Raw genomic sequence first — 21243 nt, 5'->3', positions numbered from 1 at the left:
AGATGCTATTGAAATGTAAAAAATAAATAAAAAATTGTCTTCCCATTTCCTACCTCTCTCCAGCAAGCGTTCAATGCCACCGCCGTGGTTCGGCACATGAGGCGGCTGCAGCTTGGCAGCAGCAGCATGGGGAGCAGCGTGGACGCCTCCAACCCACCGACCAGGCCGAGCCAGACGCAGAGGCCGGCCCAGAGCCAGAGCCAGAGCCAGGCGGGCCAGAACCAGCCAGCTCAGAGCCAAAACACCGGCCAGGCGGCGCAGAGCCAGAGCGCCAACACAGCCGCCAGCAAAAGCTCTTCCATAGACAACAACATAGCAGCTCCCCGCAAGGAATGTGAGTCAGTAGTATCAGTAGCACCAAAAAGTCAAGAGAACATATGTGTAGTACACAAAGTTAATTACTTGTCCAAGTATAACCAAGAATTTGGAGAGGCCAATCTGCCACTGATATTGTATGTTTATTTGTTTTATCTCGAACAACATCAACATACTGCAAAAGAAAAAAAAACTGATAAATACACATATATAACAAATAAAACAAAATCATATACAAATCAGTCCAAATCTATCAAAAAAACAAAAAGGATGAGTTCGACAAGGAGCAGGCAGAAGCACAATGCTTATAAAGTCCTGCCCCTATTTACAATATCATAATATTACATACAAAACAACAACATACAACTATACACTGTGTGTACATTGCCATTTATATATTCAGGTCACCGTTCTGTATTGGTCAAGTATTGTTTTCTTGAATCTATTTTTGAACTGTATAATATTATGGCTCTGTTTGATCTCATTGTTTGGACCATTCCAAAAGGTCACCCCACAAACGGAAATACACACGCTTTTATATTGCACGTGTGCCGTGTTATTAAAACATTATTTATCACTGCTGATCCCTCTGCCGACTCTTCCCTCTCAGGTGCAGCTGCACCGGCCACGCCCTGCAGTCTGGCGTCTGCAGCCTCTTCTCCCGCCGCCGGGGCAGAGCTGAACCGGCCACATCCCTCCGCGCCCGCCGCCCCGGTGCTCACGGAGACCAAGTGACGCCAGGTCCCGCGGGGAACCAGTTGGGAGGCCACGGCGCTGTGAGGCAGAGAGACGGAAAGAGACGGAGGACGACAGGAGAGGAAGAGGATCCCCCCCCCTCCCCCCTACCCTCTTCTTCTTCGTTCCTCCATCTCCTCACTGCATTTCTACTTGGATGCGCTCACCCTCCCCCACACACCCCCAGCAAGTTCCCCGCCCTGCTCCCGGGAGAGCAGAGGACTGTTACCACTGCCCCACCGATTCAAGCCACACCGCGCCGTACTGTACGCTCGCCCGCCAATCACCAACCCACCCACCGGGACGCCGTGTGGGGATTCCTCCTGACTCTTCGTTAAGGAAGTTTGTACGGCCGGCTGTGATTGGTTGCTGTCTAATGATGAATGGGGCGTCGACTGCTGCGAGCTCGAGCAGTTAATTGGTGGTTGACAGTGGGGCCGGTTGTATCATATTATTCAATGTCAGTCAACATCAACTTCCCTCTTGTATCTGGTCTTTCCTTCGACACTTTATTTAGCTTTTTTTTTTTCTTCCAAATTAGGTTTGACTGTTGACAATTGGATTGGTTTTTTTTGTTTTTGTTTTTATTATTACGGTTAATGTTAAAGATGGTACGTGTAACTTTTAAAAAGCAAACCCATTTTTGTCAATTTGATAGTGCTACTTTGGTATAATTACTGGAAATAATCACGACCCTCGCAGGGACGATTAGTCACGTCCAGCAGATTACCTCCAAATCTGACCTGGTGGCTGATAGGTCTTCTTAGGGATGATGTGATTAGTTTGCGCTAATTGTACTAATGTAGCAAACTAATGTGACGATGATGTCATGTGAAAACGCTACATATTGCACCTTGGAGACCTTTTATTTGATTTCAAACTTGATTGATTTATATATTGACCATAGAGATATGTCAGATATTTGTAAGATTTGCCGCATCATCTATGTTTACTGAGTAGAGATTGTAAATCTTTATATATATATATATAAAAAAAAAAATTTTTTTTTTTTTTTTTTTTTTTTTTTTTTTTTTTTTTTTTTTTGTTACTAAGGAACATGCAGCAGGTTTAGAATAGGATAGGATAGAGGTATTTGCTGGAAACTGCCTCCAGTTGAGAATGTTAGCGACTACACGACAGCTTGGGGGTTGATTTTCCTAAACTAAGGAGCCACAAGCAGCGCAGTGCAGTTTCAAGATGGCTACAAGACATGCTACAGAGCATCTCGAGACCCCAAACTGCTTCCCACGTGGGTCCTCAGAGTATTTGGCTTGTGTGGAGACAAGATGGAGAGGCTGTCGCCTGCCGCTTTTCCTCCACCCCCTTCCTCCAAAGAAGCCTTTTTTTTTTTTTGCACCGTCAAGCTGCACCCAGTTCAGAAGTGCTCAGGGAAAACTGTGGCTGCACTTTTCCTGGTTTAGGTTGTTCCGTCCAGGCGTCGTGGCATCACAGTTAATGATCCAGAGCTCAAGGCGTTAGCTGCGTCCCCATTGCAGTGTTGTAGTGACTTCTGACATGAATATTGAAAACTCAGACTTGGGCCCAGATTATTCCATGGAGGACTCCAAGGTTGTTGTTTTTTTTTACTCGATCATCTTGCAGAACTTGTTCCACATTTTTTTTGGCTATTCTGTATTTTGTTGACGCAATCCCCAACCCTGGAACAGCGCGTCAGAGCTCTTTGCTTGACGGGATTCGGACAGAAGCGCCAAAACAACATGGAGGATAGGTTAGTTCTTGCTGTATTCGGGGATCCCTTCCTTTATCAGTCCTTCCAGAAAAATGCGGAGGTTTTTTTGTGATTATTGCGGGCAAAAATCCTTGATAATGCGGCACGTTTTCTTAACATTTTTTTTGACATTTATTGATGAGGAATAACCCCTTGAGATGAACCATCTCGTTTTCGAGGGGGTCCTCTAGTTCAAATACAGAATTGACATAGACCTTACAGCGGCAGTCAATCAGAAAACAAAAAACAAAACACACAAAAAGGACAACAACAATAAAGAACAACAACTTACTTTACAATAATAGTAAGTGCAAAAATACATGACTCATACAAACAAAACATTCACTCATACAAGACTCTCCAAAGGTTGCTCACTCATCCCTCAACAATGTAAACACATAAACTATGTGAAATATGAAATATAAAATATATGAAATATAAAAAAAAAAATGCGATGGAATATGCGGGATATTTATGCAATTTTATGCAATGAAATTGCGGGAACTTGCAAAAGTTGAGGGAAACTGCAGTTTGATTAAAAAGAGGGGGGAAAAAAAGTGATTCTCCAACACCCTGCTTTTCGATGATGTTCACGTCGCGTAATTACGTCACTTCATAACGTTCCCATGGCAACGGGGAAATGGCTGCTCTTGTGTGAAGTAAACGCAAACATTTTCAACTTTCTGCTAAGATATATGGGACTTTTTTTGCAACGAAAATGCAGGGATTATGAAATCATGCAAGCCCCGCATATTTTGCGCGGAAATCGGCAATTTATGCAGCGTATTTGAAAAAATTTGATTTTGATTATGCATTGAATTATGCGATCGCATAATCGCGTTTTTCTGGAGGGACTGCTTTATGGCCCAACAGCTCAAGCCCCCCTAAATTTCCTCTCAGCCCCCCACTAAAAATTAGAATAATAAAAAAACGACGTGTCTTAGTGCTTCAAGTTAGAGTTTGCGAACTTGTCCGTTAGTGACAGAGGGCAAACAATGAATATCCTGTGTCGCTGTCGCCAATGCTATGCACCTGTAACCCAGTCAAGGAAAGTTTTATTTTTTATTTATTTATTGTTTACACCTCATTATCATTTCAGTTGACTCTGGTATGAATGACTTAAGTCCGCAACTTGGGAGTCCCTTTTTTAATAATGCTAAGTTCCATATGACAGACTGACTTTGTTTGAATTTGTTCTTGATGGAACGTTGTCACGACTCTGACCCATGACTGCAGCAGCCTGGATCGTGTCACTGCTTGTAACGTCTTTAGAGACATTAACTCAGAGGGCAGAACTGTACGATGTTGGGTGACTACCTACGCACACATATCAGATTGTCATGATGCAATTCTTCTGATCCCTTTATTGTGAATTGTAGCCAAAGACTAGTGCTAGGTAGAAAGACAATTTGGTTCATTCTACTCGATGAATTGGGGGAGAACAGAACAAGACAGGAAGCTGTTTGAGTTGGACTACAACTAAGGGCTGAACTCTAGCTGCAAATTTTTGTTTGGAGAGAAATGTATTCACCTTTGATCCCTTCCTAATCTGTTGCCATTTACCTTTTTATTAGCTACACGGAGTGCTGCTGAAAAACAAGTGAGACCACAGCTGGATAAAAGGCAAATGACAGTAAATCAACACTCACCCAAGCTTTCTGGAATTCACTTTTGGCTCACCGCGGCATCGTGTGTATTAAGTTCCACCGATTTGGCACTGAAGTTGACTAAAACAAACCATGACAAGGCATTTGTGGATGCCGTCCAGTCCAAATCTCTCGCCCTCCTTTTCTGTGTTCTCAGTCTTTTGACAGCAGCACCTACGTCCTCCAATAAGCTCTGCAAGGATAAGTCCAGTGTGTTTGGATTTTCTGCTCTTTCCCACTGTTTCCTAAACCAAAAAAGAATGTGAGTCGTCGAAATTGTCAGAAACCTCTAATCACACGGGAATTGTCCACCTCGTTCCTATGTATGGGGCTCCAAACACTCACACCGAGATCTACTGTGTTGTTGTTCAAGCACTTAGGCAGAAAGTGTGAAACTTGCAGATGTGGTAACAGCACCGACACGGTTGATGCTTTTAGACGAACCATTGCAGTTACTTTAGGCACGTTGTCCTAGCAACTAATCCGGTCATAGTAAGAGTTTATGTTCAATAGTTTTGTTAGGGTTAGGTGTGTAAGAAAAAGGCCAGTTAGCCTGATTTATTTGATTTTAAATGTGCAGTCATAGAGAAAAGCTAACGCTTCAGTGTTTTCTTACTGATTTACAACACCCACATGCACTACACCGTTCACCTTTCAGAAATATATATTCATTCTGACGTTTTTACTGTGGGGTCTTGTGTTACATGTGTCTCTACTAACCTAACTCTAAAGTCAATCCATGTAATTATCCATGTGTCAATGAGGGGAACTTTTAACCATGCAAGGGCTTTATTCCAATGATCACCTTAATCTAATTATTCACTGTAACCATGTATAGTGTACATCCCCATTTGATTGCTATGCATTTTTTTAAACATTTGTAAGTGTTGTCAATGCTTTTTCTTGGAAGTGGGATCAGGAAACAACATCAGCACCTATAGTTTAAAAAAAAAAACAGCAACTTCGTTTGGGGGAATAGTTGCAAGACACAGAATCCCTGCCAGATCTTAGACAATTATAATCACTTAACTATTCATTATTATTATTACTATTATTAATGAATGAGCTTCATTGTAAAAGTGGTGTACCAGGTTTCTTCTCTGGCACAAAAGCTGTTAACCAATCGACAGCCAACACTGTAAGAATATGTTTGGTCAAATGTGATTTGGTCCACTCCAGTGTGGACTTTTGGGTTTACGAATGTATTGTGAGGCAGGCTGAGGGTTCAGGTTCATGCTGCTCTGTTAAAAAAAAAAAAAAAAACTGTTTTCTGTATGACTCTTCCCATGTTAAAGATGCTACTGTAAACTACTACTGGACTGTAAATAGATTGTGAATATGAATGATCATTTTCAAGATAATATTTACAAAAAAGTTTTGCTGTTAAGGCATGTGAGAGTGAATGAGTGAGCGTGTCGAGGGAAGTTGATTGTATTCTCTATGGAATGTTTAATGTAAAAACAAAACCAACAAAAAAAGCAAAAAAAAAAATCCAGAGCTACACAGTGCAGTTTAACGCCATTTGTGTTCCACCACCACTTCAGTGTCAGTCCAACTAAAAGCATCGTTTACTGAACTCAGGCTTACGTTTTTGCCATTCTAAAGGAAGAAATCCAAAGCTGTGACCGACTCCGAAACACACTGTTAAGGACGAGGGGTGCTCTCGTCCACCCTTTCCCCTTTGAGCTCACACTCCCCTTTTTTTTTTTTTTTTAAAAGAAGACGCCGTCACAAAAGATGAAAACACAAGCATGTCGAAAAAAGTGCTTCAAGAAGTCAACTTCACCATGAGTGTTTGCGTAATCTTATATGCCCTTGTATGATGTTAGTATCTCTGTAATATGTAAAGATGTACCCAGGTTGAGAGTGTAAAAGTCCACAAAAAGCTGAGTTTACTCAGTAGAAGAGTTTCACTTCTACAAACAGTTTTGATAGGCGGAAATAATCTCATCTCTCATTGCAACACAGCTAACTGACATTCAAATAAGGAGGGCTGGATACCATGTTCCAATGGAAGTTGCTCTAATGCTGCTTATGAGAGTGACTTCCAGCTGATTTCCTGCATAACATGTGGACATGGCATGAAAATAATTTATTAACAATAATTTGAGACTTTTTTTGTATTGTACCAAGTGGCAAGGAATGTTGTTTATTCATTCATACCGCTTACATTTTTGCTTTAACTTACCTAGTTAGCAAAGCCGAGCTATAAAGCTAGTTGGAAATTCAGCTAGGCTAAGTAGCTAACTTAGATAGCTTATATAATGTATTCCAAAAGTCAAAGGCCAGCCCTGTTGCTTACTTTGATTTTAAGTAATTCGAGTAGGCTATATGTAGCTATTGGCTATGTCCTATTGGCTATGTACATTAACTTACCTAGCTAGCAATAGCCTTGTAGGGCTACTTGGAAAGCTAGGTAGCTAACTTAGATTGCTTTGTGTATATATATTGTGACCATTTTATCCCAAACGAGCAAAGGCTAGCACTGTTGCTAACTCTGCTTCCAAGGAAGTCAAGTCCATAGCTATTGGCTATTTTCTTTACTTCTAGGCTACATAGTTAGCGGTGGATGTCATGCTTAATTCTACACATTAATATATTTGCTTTGTTGGCTCAGAATTCTTCTTCTAGTGAACTAGACAAAGATGTGAGTTTACTTATATTGTGAAAGTTTCGGTGTAAACTGTTGCCAAATACTTTAGGAGTCACAATAATAGCATTGTCTCTCATTTTCTCAAAAGGTTGTAAGCATTAGTAAATCCAGTGCAAAGCTGCCTTGCTAGCAGCTGTGCTTCGGTCTAGCTAATGTTAAAAACCTCAAGATTTAACTCAATTAATAGAAGAAGAAGGAGAGGAAGACATGCCTTTATTTATCCCGTAAGGGGAAATTCACATTTAATTTAATGAGAGCAGCTCTGCCTCTGAGAATTGTTTGTAGGACTAAAACTTTATACAGTCTGCTTTTTTTTTGGGACCCAGTGTCTCCCTGTGGGTGTCCTCGTCCAGAGCCTGCTGAGTTGTAGCTGGCTGTATTGTATTTACTCTCTGCATGTGACCACAACAAATTCCCATCCTGTGCACCGTCACCACGCCGACGACACCCATGTTTCTCAGAGCGGGCACCGCCTGCCGCACTTATTGTGCTGTGATGACGATTATGATGATGATGATGATGATGATGACTTTCTGTTAATGGGGCTTGTATATCAGATGCCTTCGACAATCATGTGCACATATCAGAGTTACCATGACAACGCAGGGCAGAGCGACTGATTGTGTTTTGTTTGTCTTTCTCCTGGAATAAATCCTGAATGATGGTAATATATTTTTGTGTTTGGGTCTGAAAAAAATAGGGCTGGCTTATTAGTACTACTTATCTTATTAGTACTACTTATTAGAATTAGGAGTACATTTTTGTGTGTGTGTGTGTGTGTATTCAGTATTTAAAAACTTGCAACTACAGGATCCATGCGCGTGGACATAAAGCAGACACCAGACCCACTTGAACCGACATATTGTCTGGATATGCGGCACGGCAGGTGTTTAGCAGACAGAAGACAGATGTTGCAAACACATAAGGCACATGTTGCCTTTAATAGCACATGGGATACATTATTAGGCGTAAAGCATTAAACACATTGTCTACAGATGTTATTTCCCCATAAAAAAGAAATGTGTTCAGCCTCCTTACACTTCAGTAAAGGATTGTGCAGTTGAAACTAAGGGTTCAGGAAGAGTTCAGATAAAAACCAGCGGCGGGGAAAAAAACTGAAAAGACTACTCAGGAGTTCTGTCTAATTATTGTTTTTTTCTGGGACAGCAGTTCCAAACATCTTTGAATCTTCACAGCTGCAAACCTATTGGCTGAATTAAGCAAAACACATTAATGGTTAATGATATTTTGACTTTGAAAATCAACATTTGTGAATTATTGGAAGGTGCGAAATAAGCTGCTGTTTTACAACATCAAATATTGGAGAGTTTTTGCTGTCTGTGTTGATGGCCAGAAACACAGAAACAGCCACTGTGTGTGTTAGCAAATGTTAGCATACGTTAGCATGCTAGCACACTAAACTAAGAAGATGAACATGATAAACATATACCCGCTTAGCATCAGCATGTTAGCATGCTTACTTTTGCATGGCTTAAAACGCTGCTAACATTGCTTTGGAGTCTTATGCTGCATTCACGTGGAATCAGGCGTACCGAATATCACTGTTACTGTACGTACACACCGCCGCCGACTTGAGCTTCTAAAGATACCGGAAGTCATTCATTTTCAATGGAAGCTGGCTTCTCTCAGCTGCAAGGAGCGTCAAATCTGTCGGCGTCGCGTTTTGAGCGTCCAGAGCGTCAATCAGAAAGTTGAACTTTGGTCAACTTTATGGTAATGAGCTATGACGCGGTTCAGCGGCAAACCGCGGCAAACGGCAGCAACCAATCGGAATATAAACGTCCTTCGCGCTGGCTGATCCCAGAGAAACATACGATGTAAACTTGTGTTCCTACCAAGACATTAGTTCCATGAAAATGAAGGAAAATCTGATAATCGGCGTTGCTGGGTTCCCCTATCATTTATGATATGACGTTGTTTGCGTATAGGGACCAGTTAACGTTACCTGCCGGTCACATGGTCTCTAAACAGTCCGCTCACGGTGAAGTCCTGCACGGATCAACAGCTGGCAGCTGCTCGCTCTGCCTGCATTCTGCTGCGGTTCAGCGGCTAACGAGCGAGCTAACTGCTAACAGACACTGCCGCGACCAACAAACAATACCAATTCTGTCATTATATATGTAATTCATAAAAGGTTTTGTAGTGTCAGTGTGTTGGCCGTGCAGTGGCTGCTTGTGCTTTTTCTTCAATCGTGTGTTGAACATGATCGAAGAACGCTGCCACGTCAGAGCGGCCAAAGCGTCAATAAGCTTCCCCGTACTTTTGGACACGCGTCCTTGACAGGGCGGCCAGAGCTTCTTTGCAGCTCAAGTCGGCGGCGGTGTGTACGTACAGTTAGTGGATGAGAGCAGGACGGTAAAATTAGATGAACCTAGCAGAGAGTAACCGTAACGGTAGACGGGGTCGTGTAGTCGGTAACCCAAAGATTTACGTAAGTCTCGCGAGATGGTTGAGGTTAGGCATTGGCCTTGAATGGTTAAGGTTAGAGAGGTCGTTGAGCAGCAAGTCTCGCAACAGTTTTTCGCAAATCTAGGATTACCATTTAGACGTGACCGGTAGGTGGCATTGCCGTCCAAAGTTAACGTATTTCAAATAATTTTTTTCGTCCATTGACTTCATTTGCATTGGTGCCGTATTTGAATTTCACTCTGCATTCTGAACACAGCTTAAGAGGGAAGAAAACAACGGGAAGGTGCTATATCAACATTAGCTGCAGGCTACCCTCTGCCCTTCTATTCCCTTTCGACGCTATAGTTAATAAGCCAATATACATTGCTTGTATTTAAAAGCAATCTCGACTGGAGTGACTTCCTGCAGCTTGACATGATGTCGAGTTTTTCCTGCTGAGCGCGTTAGCCTGAAGGTTTGTATTTGCTCACCACAGATACCGAAAGCTGTGTTAAAATCGGTCTGGTATTAGCAGAGTTTGGCCCGGTGAAGCTTTCCGGTGGGTCAAGTCAAGACACTTCCTCTGCCTTTCCCTCCGTCTCAGTTGGAGTTTTTCCTCCTGACTGCCCGTCTATCTCGGTTCTGCACTGAGAATACGCGCACACTAAATACTCATTCAAAATGATTCATCCCTCTAACACAACACACACACACACACACACACACACCCCAAAGCACTGAAATGAAAATTGTGAAATCAAAGCATTTCAAATCCCTTCGACACTCATGCACAATAACATGCACATGTACAGCATCACAGGCTCAAACACACACACACACACAACGCACGCACGCGCACGCAGCAAAGCAGCAAAATTGTATTTCTGTTAAATCAAAATTGCCTGTCATTTTCACAAAATCGTATAAACATGCCCGCGGAAACTTCGCACACGCACACACACACACACACCCACACAGCTTGTTGACTTTGGCTGTCAAGCTGTAAGTGTGTTTGTGCTCGGAGTCACTGATCTCTTTGCTTCTTAAACCGATTTCTCCTCATCTTTAATTCAGGACTTTACCCTCTCTCATCCCTCTCCTCCAGCCCTTCTCTCGCTGCAGGCTTCCTTCCCCTCCTCTCTCCTCTCTTCCCCCCAGAGACATGTTGCTTTGTTCCTTACCAAGCAGCGTATATTTATTCCATAAAACTAATTGGCTAAAAAAAAAAAAAAAAGGCAGATCATCTGAAACGGTGTGATAACACACAGTTTTTAATAGAAAAAAATAAAGGGGGAATTGGAAGTGCGCAAAGACCATCCGTGTCATTTGGGCCGACAGTTGTGAATTGAAACAGCAGGGGGGTGACGTGATGTTTCCCCTCCACTGTCTGTTTGCTAGCAGTTAGTACGCTACAAATTAAACCCAAACATTAAACCGTGTTGAAAATCCTCTCACAGGAGGCACAATTACACCAGCGAGGCCATAAAGAAACATTTTACTTTTAGAAAAAGATTCTGGTGTGAGCTTATGTTCTTTTAAACGCAGACACCCAACAGCTCAACATCCTCTCTCGACCATAAACAGGAAATCTGGTAGACCACGGTGAATCAGGCCAGAACTGTCACCTGCTCCAAAGTGTCCACGGTGCAGCGACAGCTAGCCGTTTACTCTAAGTGATGTGTTCACTGTCTGTGACAGTATGTTAAGCCTACTTACAGTGCAGCGTTGGGGCCGTTCACTCACCGTTTATCGCAAGAATTAGACATGGAGTCATCACACTGTTGATTATTTCGCTGTCTGCCCTCACTGCTCACTGTCATCTGAATGGATTAGTTGGTTTAGAAGTGACAATATATTTCCTCGCCACCTGTGCCAGCCCTTCTTTTATTTCTTTCTTTGTTTTCTCTTGGCTTTAATTGCTTCATACTGTGCACTTTACCTGCACCATTTATTTCAATCAAAAGTTAGTTGTTTTTTTTGTCTGGAGACCATTCGAGTTTTTGAGTAAACATGAAAGGCCTCGGGAAGGAACTTGTTTTGGTGGAACGCGTGTACGTTCAAAGGTCGTTTTACTCGTGCGACAGAAAACTCAGATTGGACAGATAGTCTAGCTAGCTGTCTGGATTTACCCTGCAGAGATCTGAGGAGCAGTTAACCATAGTCCTCATGAATCCACCGGAGTTTAGAAGGCCAACACGAAGAAAGAGGAAGGTGACGAAGGAAAGCGAGGGACATCGGCGAAATTTCCGCGACGAACAATCCCGGAAGTGGAACGTCGTATATCGTTTGGGTCCTTTGTCAAGCAATTCTGTCAACAGTACAGCGTGGGTTGTCAGATACAAAGTCTCACAACACTTATTCAAACAGTTTTTTTTTATAGTAAGTTCCTGTATTTCTTTCAATGATTCTGTTCCTTGGGCAACATTTTATGAACAAGCTGGTCCCAGGCAGGTGGGACTACACTAAAACCCTTATGTACCCTTTACAAACAAGCTGTGAAAGTTCTTGACAAAAAAACCAAGAAACTACCATCACTGCACGATTATAAAAAAAAACACAACCTATTAACCGTTGACAGTTTTCTCTGTTTTGCAGACATGTGCCTGATGTATAAATTGACCAATGATCTTGCACCAACCCCACTCAAGCAATGTGTGTCATTTTGCAGAGTTAATGTAAGGGTGTAAGAGGTGACTGTTACACTCAATTTAGGAAGACTAAATTTGGTCAATCAGCTTTTTCATTTACTGTAGTAGAAAAGTGGAACTTAATTCCACTTCACATTAGATATTGTGTAAGTCTCAGCAGTTTTAAAATGTCCTTAAAAACTTGGCTGAAGGCAAATCAACTATGTGATCATTGATCTTTTTATAACATGGAATGTATATTTTGTATTCTGGTTTATATGTGATGTAATGCTTGTCACATGTTGTTTGTTGTTTACCTGTTTTGATAGTATTGTCTGTCCTTTTATTCCCTTGCCCAGGGACCACAGATGTAAATTAGCTGTATAGCTAACTCTGGTACAGGGCCTGAACTGTGCATGGTCCCTGACAAATAAACTAATAAAATAAAAAAATAAATACAAATTCAGGCATGTGAGAGTGAATGAGTGAGCGTGTCGAGGGAAGTTGATTGTATTCTCTATGGAATGTTTAATGTAAAAACAAAACCAACAAAAAAGCAAAAAAAAATCCAGAGCTACACAGTGCAGTTTAACGCCATTTGTGTTCCACCACCACTTCAGTGTCAGTCCAACTAAAAGCATCGTTTACTGAACTCAGGCTTACGTTTTTGCCATTCTAAAGGAAGAAATCCAAAGCTGTGACCGACTCGAAACACACTGTTAAGGACGACGGGTGCTCTCGTCCTTTCCCCTTTCCCCTTTGAGCTCACACTCCCCTTTTTTTTTTTTTTTTAAAAGAAGACGCCGTCACAAAAGATGAAAACACAAGCATGTCGAAAAAAGTGCTTCAAGAAGTCAACTTCACCATGAGTGTTTGCGTAATCTTATATGCCCTTGTATGATGTTAGTATCTCTGTAATATGTAAAGATGTACCCAGGTTGAGAGTGTAAAAGTCCACAAAAAGCTGAGTTTACTCAGTAGAAGAGTTTCACTTCTACAAACAGTTTTGATAGGCGGAAATAATCTCATCTCTCATTGCAACACAGCTAACTGACATTCAAATAAGGAGGGCTGGATACCATGTTCCAATGGAAGTTGCTCTAATGCTGCTTATGAGAGTGACTTCCAGCTGATTTCCTGCATAACATGTGGACATGGCATGAAAATAATTTATTAACAATAATTTGAGACTTTTTTTGTATTGTACCAAGTGGCAAGGAATGTTGTTTATTCATTCATGACCTTTACATTTTTTGCTTTAACTTACCTAGTTAGCAAAAGCCTTATAAAGCTAGTTGGAAATTCAGCTAGGCTAAGTAGCTAACTTAGATAGCTTATATAATGTATTCCAAAAAGTCAAAGGCCAGCCCTGTTGCTTACTTTGATTTTAAGTAATTCGAGTAGGCTATATGTAGCTATTGGCTATGTCCTATTGGCTATGTACATTAACTTACCTAGCTAGCAATAGCCTTGTAGGGCTACTTGGAAAGCTAGGTAGCTAACTTAGATTGCTTTGTGTATATATATTGTGACCATTTTATCCCAAACGAGCAAAGGCTAGCACTGTTGCTAACTCTGCTTCCAAGGAAGTCAAGTCCATAGCTATTGGCTATTTTCTTTACTTCTAGGCTACATAGTTAGCGGTGGATGTCATGCTTAATTCTACACATTAATATATTTGCTTTGTTGGCTCAGAATTCTTCTTCTAGTGAACTAGACAAAGATGTGAGTTTACTTATATTGTGAAAGTTTCGGTGTAAACTGTTGCCAAATACTTTAGGAGTCACAATAATAGCATTGTCTCTCATTTTCTCAAAAGGTTGTAAGCATTAGGTAATCCAGTGCAAAGCTGCCTTGCTAGCAGCTGTGCTTCGGTCTAGCTAATGTTAAAAACCTCAAGATTTAACTCAATTAATAGAAGAAGAAGGAGAGGAAGACATGCCTTTATTTATCCCGTAAGGGGAAATTCACATTTAATTTAATGAGAGCAGCTCTGCCTCTGAGAATTGTTTGTAGGACTAAAACTTTATACAGTCTGCTTTTTTTGGGACCCAGTGTCTCCCTGTGGGTGTCCTCGGTGCCAGCGCTGCTGAGTTGTAGCTGGCTGTATTGTATTTACTCTCTGCATGTGACCACAACAAATTCCCATCCTGTGCACCCACCACCGACGCACACCCATGTTTCTCAGAGCGGGCACCGCCTGCCGCACTTATTGTGCTGTGATGACGATTATGATGATGATGATGATGATGATGACTTTCTGTTAATGGGGCTTGTATATCAGATGCCTTCGACAATCATGTGCACATATCAGAGTTACCATGACAACGCAGGGCAGAGCGACTGATTGTGTTTTGTTTGTCTTTCTCCTGGAATAAATCCTGAATGATGGTAATATATTTTTGTGTTTGGGTCTGAAAAAAATAGGGCTGGCTTATTAGTACTACTTATCTTATTAGTACTACTTATTAGAATTAGGAGTACATTTTTGTGTGTGTGTGTGTGTGTATTCAGTATTTAAAAACTTGCAACTACAGGATCCATGCGCGTGGACATAAAGCAGACACCAGACCCACTTGAACCGACATATTGTCTGGATATGCGGCACGGCAGGTGTTTAGCAGACAGAAGACAGATGTTGCAAACACATAAGGCACATGTTGCCTTTAATAGCACATGGGATACATTATTAGGCGTAAAGCATTAAACACATTGTCTACAGATGTTATTTCCCCATAAAAAAAGAAATGTGTTCAGCCTCCTTACACTTCAGTAAAGGATTGTGCAGTTGAAACTAAGGGTTCAGGAAGAGTTCAGATAAAAACCAGCCTTGGAAAAAAACTGAAAAGACTACTCAGGAGTTCTGTCTAATTATTGTTTTTTTCTGGGACAGCAGTTTCCAAACATCTTTGAATCTTCACAGCTGCAAACCTATTGGCTGAATTAAGCAAAACACATTAATGGTTAATGATATTTTGACTTTGAAAATCAACATTTGTGAATTATTGGAAGGTGCGAAATAAGCTGCTGTTTTACAACATCAAATATTGGAGAGTTTTTGCTGTCTGTGTTGATGGCCAGAAACACAGAAACAGCCACTGTGTGTGTTAGCAAATGTTAGCATACGTTAGCATGCTAGCACACTAAACTAAGAAGATGAACATGATAAACATATACCCGCTTAGCATCAGCATGTTAGCATGCTTACTTTTGCATGGCTTAAAACGCTGCTAACATTGCTTTGGAGTCTTATGCTGCATTCACGTGGAATCAGGCGTACCGAATATCACTGTTACTGTACGTACACACCGCCGCCGACTTGAGCTTCTAAAGATACCGGAAGTCATTCATTTTCAATGGAAGCTGGCTTCTCTCAGCTGCAAGGAGCGTCAAATCTGTCGGCGTCGCGTTTTGAGCGTCCAGAGCGTCAATCAGAAAGTTGAACTTTGGTCAACTTTATGGTAATGAGCTATGACGCGGTTCAGCGGCAAACCGCGGCAAACGGCAGCAACCAATCGGAATATAAACGTCCTTCGCGCTGGCTGATCCCAGAGAAACATACGATGTAAACTTGTGTTCCTACCAAGACATTAGTTCCATGAAAATGAAGGAAAATCTGATAATCGGCGTTGCTGGGTTCCCCTATCATTTATGATATGACGTTGTTTGCGTATAGGGACCAGTTAACGTTACCTGCCGGTCACATGGTCTCTAAACAGTCCGCTCACGGTGAAGTCCTGCACGGATCAACAGCTGGCAGCTGCTCGCTCTGCCTGCATTCTGCTGCGGTTCAGCGGCTAACGAGCGAGCTAACTGCTAACAGACACTGCCGCGACCAACAAACAATACCAATTCTGTCATTATATATGTAATTCATAAAAGGTTTTGTAGTGTCAGTGTGTTGGCCGTGCAGTGGCTGCTTGTGCTTTTCTTCAATCGCGGTGTTGAACATGATCGAAGAACGCTGCCACGTCAGAGCGGCCAAAGCGTCAATAAGCTTCCCCGTACTTTTGGACACGCGTCCTTGACAGGGCGGCCAGAGCTTCTTTGCAGCTCAAGTCGGCGGCGGTGTGTACGTACAGTTAGTGGATGAGAGCAGGACGGTAAAATTAGATGAACCTAGCAGAGAGTAACCGTAACGGTAGACGGGGTCGTGTAGTCGGTAACCCAAAGATTTACGTAAGTCTCGCGAGATGGTTGAGGTTAGGCATTGGCCTTGAATGGTTAAGGTTAGGAGAGGTCGTTGAGCAGCAAGTCTCGCAACAGTTTTTCGCAAATCTAGGATTACCATTTAGACGTGACCGGTAGGTGGCATTGCCGTCCAAAGTTAACGTATTTCAAATAATTTTTTTCGTCCATTGACTTCATTTGCATTGGTGCCGTATTTGAATTTCACTCTGCATTCTGAACACAGCTTAAGAGGGAAGAAAACAACGGGAAGGTGCTATATCAACATTAGCTGCAGGCTACCCTCTGCCCTTCTATTCCCTTTCGACGCTATAGTTAATAAGCCAATATACATTGCTTGTATTTAAAAGCAATCTCGACTGGAGTGACTTCCTGCAGCTTGACATGATGTCGAGTTTTCCCTGCTGGGCAGCGTTAGCCTGAAGGTTTGTATTTGCTCACCACAGATACCGAAAGCTGTGTTAAAATCGGTCTGGTATTAGCAGAGTTTGGCCCGGTGAAGCTTTCCGGTGGGTCAAGTCAAGACACTTCCTCTGCCTTTCCCTCCGTCTCAGTTGGAGTTTTTCCTCCTGACTGCCCGTCTATCTCGGTTCTGCACTGAGAATAGCGCACACACATTGAATGCTCATTCAAAATGATTCATCCCTCTAACACACACACACACACACACACACACACACCCCAAAGCACTGAAATGAAAATTGTGAAATCAAAGCATTTCAAATCCCTTCGACACTCATGCACAATAACATGCACATGTACAGCATCACAGGCTCAAACACACACACACACACACACGCACGCACGCACGCAGCAAAGCAGCAAAATTGTATTTCTGTTAAATCAAAATTGCCTGTCATTTTCACAAAATCGTATAAACATGCCCGCGGAAACTTCGCACACGCACACACACACACACACCCACACAGCTTGTTGACTTTGGCTGTCAAGCTGTAAGTGTGTTTGTGCTCGGAGTCACTGATCTCTTTGCTTCTTAAACCGATTTCTCCTCATCTTTAATTCAGGACTTTACCCTCTCTCATCCCTCTCCTCCAGCCCTTCTCTCGCTGCAGGCTTCCTTCCCCTCCTCTCTCCTCTCTTCCCCGCAGAGACATGTTGCTTTGTTCCTTACCAAGCAGCGTATATTTATTCCATAAAAACTAATTGGCTAAAAAAAAAAGGCAGATCATCTGAAACGGTGTGATAACACACAGTTTTTAATAGAAAAAATAAAGGGGGAATTGAAGTGCGCACAGCCCATCCGTGTCATTTGGGCCGACAGTTGTGAATTGAAACAGCAGGGGGTGACGTGATGTTTCCCTCCACTGTCTGTTTGCTAGCAGTTAGTACGCTACAAATTAAACCCAAACATTAAACCGTGTTGAAAATCCTCTCACAGGAGGCACAATTACACCAGCGAGGCCATAAAGAAACATTTTACTTTTAGAAAAAGATTCTGGTGTGAGCTTATGTTCTTTTAAACGCAGACACCCAACAGCTCAACATCCTCTCTCGACCATAAACAGGAAATCTGGTAGACCACGGTGAATCAGGCCAGAACTGTCACCTGCTCCAAAGTGTCCACGGTGCAGCGACAGCTAGCCGTTTACTCTAAGTGATGTGTTCACTGTCTGTGACAGTATGTTAAGCCTACTTACAGTGCAGCGTTGGGGCCGTTCACTCACCGTTTATCGCAAGAATTAGACATGGAGTCATCACACTGTTGATTATTTCGCTGTCTGCCCTCACTGCTCACTGTCATCTGAATGGATTAGTTGGTTTAGAAGTGACAATATATTTCCTCGCCACCTGTGCCAGCCCTTCTTTTATTTCTTTCTTTGTTTTCTCTTGGCTTTAATTGCTTCATACTGTGCACTTTACCTGCACCATTTATTTCAATCAAAAGTTAGTTGTTTTTTTTGTCTGGAGACCATTCGAGTTTTTGAGTAAACATGAAAGGCCTCGGGAAGGAACTTGTTTTGGTGGAACGCGTGTACGTTCAAAGGTCGTTTTACTCGTGCGACAGAAAACTCAGATTGGACAGATAGTCTAGCTAGCTGTCTGGATTTACCCTGCAGAGATCTGAGGAGCAGTTAACCATAGTCCTCATGAATCCACCGGAGTTTAGAAGGCCAACACGAAGAAAGAGGAAGGTGACGGAAACGAAAACGAGGGACATCCGGCGAAAATTTCCGGCGGCACCGGAACAATCCCGGAAGTGGAACGTCGTATATCGTTTGGGTCCTTTGTCAAGCAATTCTGTCAACAGTACAGCGTGGGTTGTCAGATACAAAGTCTCACAACACTTATTCAAACAGTTTTTTTTTTTATAGTAAGTTCCTGTATTTCTTTCAATGATTCTGTTCCTTGGGCAACATTTTATGAACAAGCTGGTCCCAGGCAGGTGGGACTACACTAAAACCCTTATGTACCCTTTACAAACAAGCTGTGAAAGTTCTTGACAAAAAAACCAAGAAACTACCATCACTGCACGATTATAAAAAAAAACACAACCTATTAACCGTTGACAGTTTTCTCTGTTTTGCAGACATGTGCCTGATGTATAAATTGACCAATGATCTTGCACCAACCCCACTCAAGCAATGTGTGTCATTTTGCAGAGTTAATGTAAGGGTGTAAGAGGTGACTGTTACACTCAATTTAGGAAGACTAAATTTGGTCAATCAGCTTTTTCATTTACTGTAGTAGAAAAGTGGAACTTAATTCCACTTCACATTAGATATTGTGTAAGTCTCAGCAGTTTTAAAATGTCCTTAAAAACTTGGCTGAAGGCAAATCAACTATGTGATCATTGATCTTTTTATAACATGGAATGTATATTTTGTATTCTGGTTTATATGTGATGTAATGCTTGTCACATGTTGTTTGTTGTTTACCTGTTTTGATAGTATTGTCTGTCCTTTTATCTCCCTTGCCCAGGGACCACAGATGTAAATTAGCTGTATAGCTAACTCTGGTACAGGGCCTGAACTGTGCATGGTCCCTGACAAATAAACTAATAAAATAAAAAAAATAAATACAAATTCAGAAACTCTTGCATGCTAACTAAGCACAGACCAAGAAGATGAAGTTCTGCTACACGTTTTTGCAAAAAGGAGTCTGACACAATGTAAAAACATTCCTTGTTATTTTACGCTTTATTCCTCGCCTCACCATCACTGATTATGTCCCACAAGAGAGAAATGGCAATTTAGCTTGTGATGAACGCACCTCTCTCTCTCTCTCTCTCTCTCTCTCTCTCTCTCTCTCTCTCTCTCTCTCTCTCTCTCTTTTGCATCCCTCTCCATCCACCCTGCCTCCCGTTTTGTCGTGTTTTCGACGATGTGTTTTCCTTTCATATGCTCTGGTCTCGTGATGCGACGGCTGCTCGGCTCCCTCCCGAGCTTTTGGTTTTCCAGACTGAATTAGAGGAATATTTTAGCGACATCCCGCTGTTCAGAACATTGCTGCCCACACACACACATTCCAGTCACTTGATGGACCAGACACACACACACACACACACACACACACACACACGTCTCTTTCTCTCCCTGTATACTACACAGACACACATACAATGTATCCTCTGACCTTAACCTCTCTTTACACTCTCTGCGTGATGCTGTAGTGCTTAGCTGAACCGCTGTGTGTGTGTGTGTGTTTTTTTTTTGTACTCCGCTGACCCAGATGTTAATGGTCTTCTTCAAACATTGTCACGTTCACACTGATGTTCATCCAAGTTCAATTTTATATGGAGACGAACAATCCAAACATTACAAAAAAAAAAAAAATATCCACATGCAAGCTGATGTTCCAAACTTTCAAAAGCTCGAAGTTAATAATAAATGAACCTTCTCAAACACCCCAGACTTCTCATTGTCAGTTACACCTCTCTCTGCTCACAAAGTAAGAAAAAAAGGCGAAAAATCACAACATCATTTCGAGTGAAACGTAATGTCTCTTATCATTGCCTTCGCCGGGCCGTGATAACATAAAAGGCATTTTTCAATGTCTTCTCTTTGGTTGAGTTCTAATGTTTGGTTGTTGCAGATTGTCCTAGATATGTCTTTAAATCTGCTGTAATCAATATTTATCTATATTAATTATGAATTGTTATGTGGAAGGGCTTGCTTGTAGTGATGAACCCCACAGAGAATGATCACCCAACTCTGCAGATCCACTCAGCTCTGTGTACATTTTTGGCATCTTTCAGCTCATTATTTTTTCAAATTATTTTTTTTCCGGCCCGCAACTTTAATGTTTTGATTCAGTCTAATCAGCGTTGTTTCCAGTCGCAGCAGGGGGCTGTTTTCTGTACTAAAAGAATGAAAAAGCTCTAATAAACCCACTGTACACCACCAGCCCAGCACCAAACAGCAGCCAGACAACGTTAGCAGAATGTAACTAAGTACATTTACTCAAGTACTGCACTTAAGTACAAAACTTTCCATTTCTACTCATTTCAAAAAGAAATATTGTACTTTTTACTCCACTACATTAATAAGACAGCATTAGTAGATACTTTACAAGTTAAGATTTTGAAAACAAAACATAAAACATAATATATTATAAATTAAACTACCTAACAATATAAGGGCCTACAAGTCCAGCTGAAATGATGACACCATTAAACACTTGGTTGATTGACAGAACTGTTTGGGTCCTTTCTCGTTTCTATAATGTGAGGATTTTTCTGCATCGAGTACTTTTACTTTTAATACTTTGAAGTAAATGTTCCTGATGATACTTGCATACTTTTATTTTACTTAAGTAACGGATCCGAATACTCCTTCCACCACTGCCTCCGACCTGACCCTACCCGGTAAACACGTATGTCTTTCAAACTTCATGCCCCGAATGGGTAACACGTTCTGTTTTTATTTACAATAAAAAACAAAACATACCAAGATAACCCCAATGACATCACTCGGGTTATTT

The 21243-nt window shown here is 41.7% G+C and overlaps 1 protein-coding gene across 1 annotated transcript in view; it reads left to right on the top strand.

Annotated features, from left to right (window-relative positions):
- The window catches only part of camk1da (calcium/calmodulin-dependent protein kinase 1Da), a 75070-nt gene extending 73918 nt beyond the window's left edge, over window positions 1-1152 (top strand). The window contains exons 10-11 of the mRNA XM_039791833.1: window positions 64-334; window positions 926-1152. Coding sequence (XP_039647767.1) covers window positions 64-334; window positions 926-1050 — 396 coding nt within the window. The 3' untranslated portion in view covers window positions 1051-1152. The remainder of the gene's footprint in view (window positions 1-63; window positions 335-925) is intronic.
- The last annotated feature ends 20091 nt before the right edge of the window (window positions 1153-21243 follow it).

The sequence above is a fragment of the Perca fluviatilis genome, chromosome 23 (assembly GCF_010015445.1).
Source record: "Perca fluviatilis chromosome 23, GENO_Pfluv_1.0, whole genome shotgun sequence".
Taxonomy (NCBI): domain Eukaryota; kingdom Metazoa; phylum Chordata; class Actinopteri; order Perciformes; family Percidae; genus Perca; species Perca fluviatilis.
The sequence above is the reverse complement of the archived record's forward strand: the minus strand, read 5'-3'. Positions and strand labels throughout refer to the sequence as shown.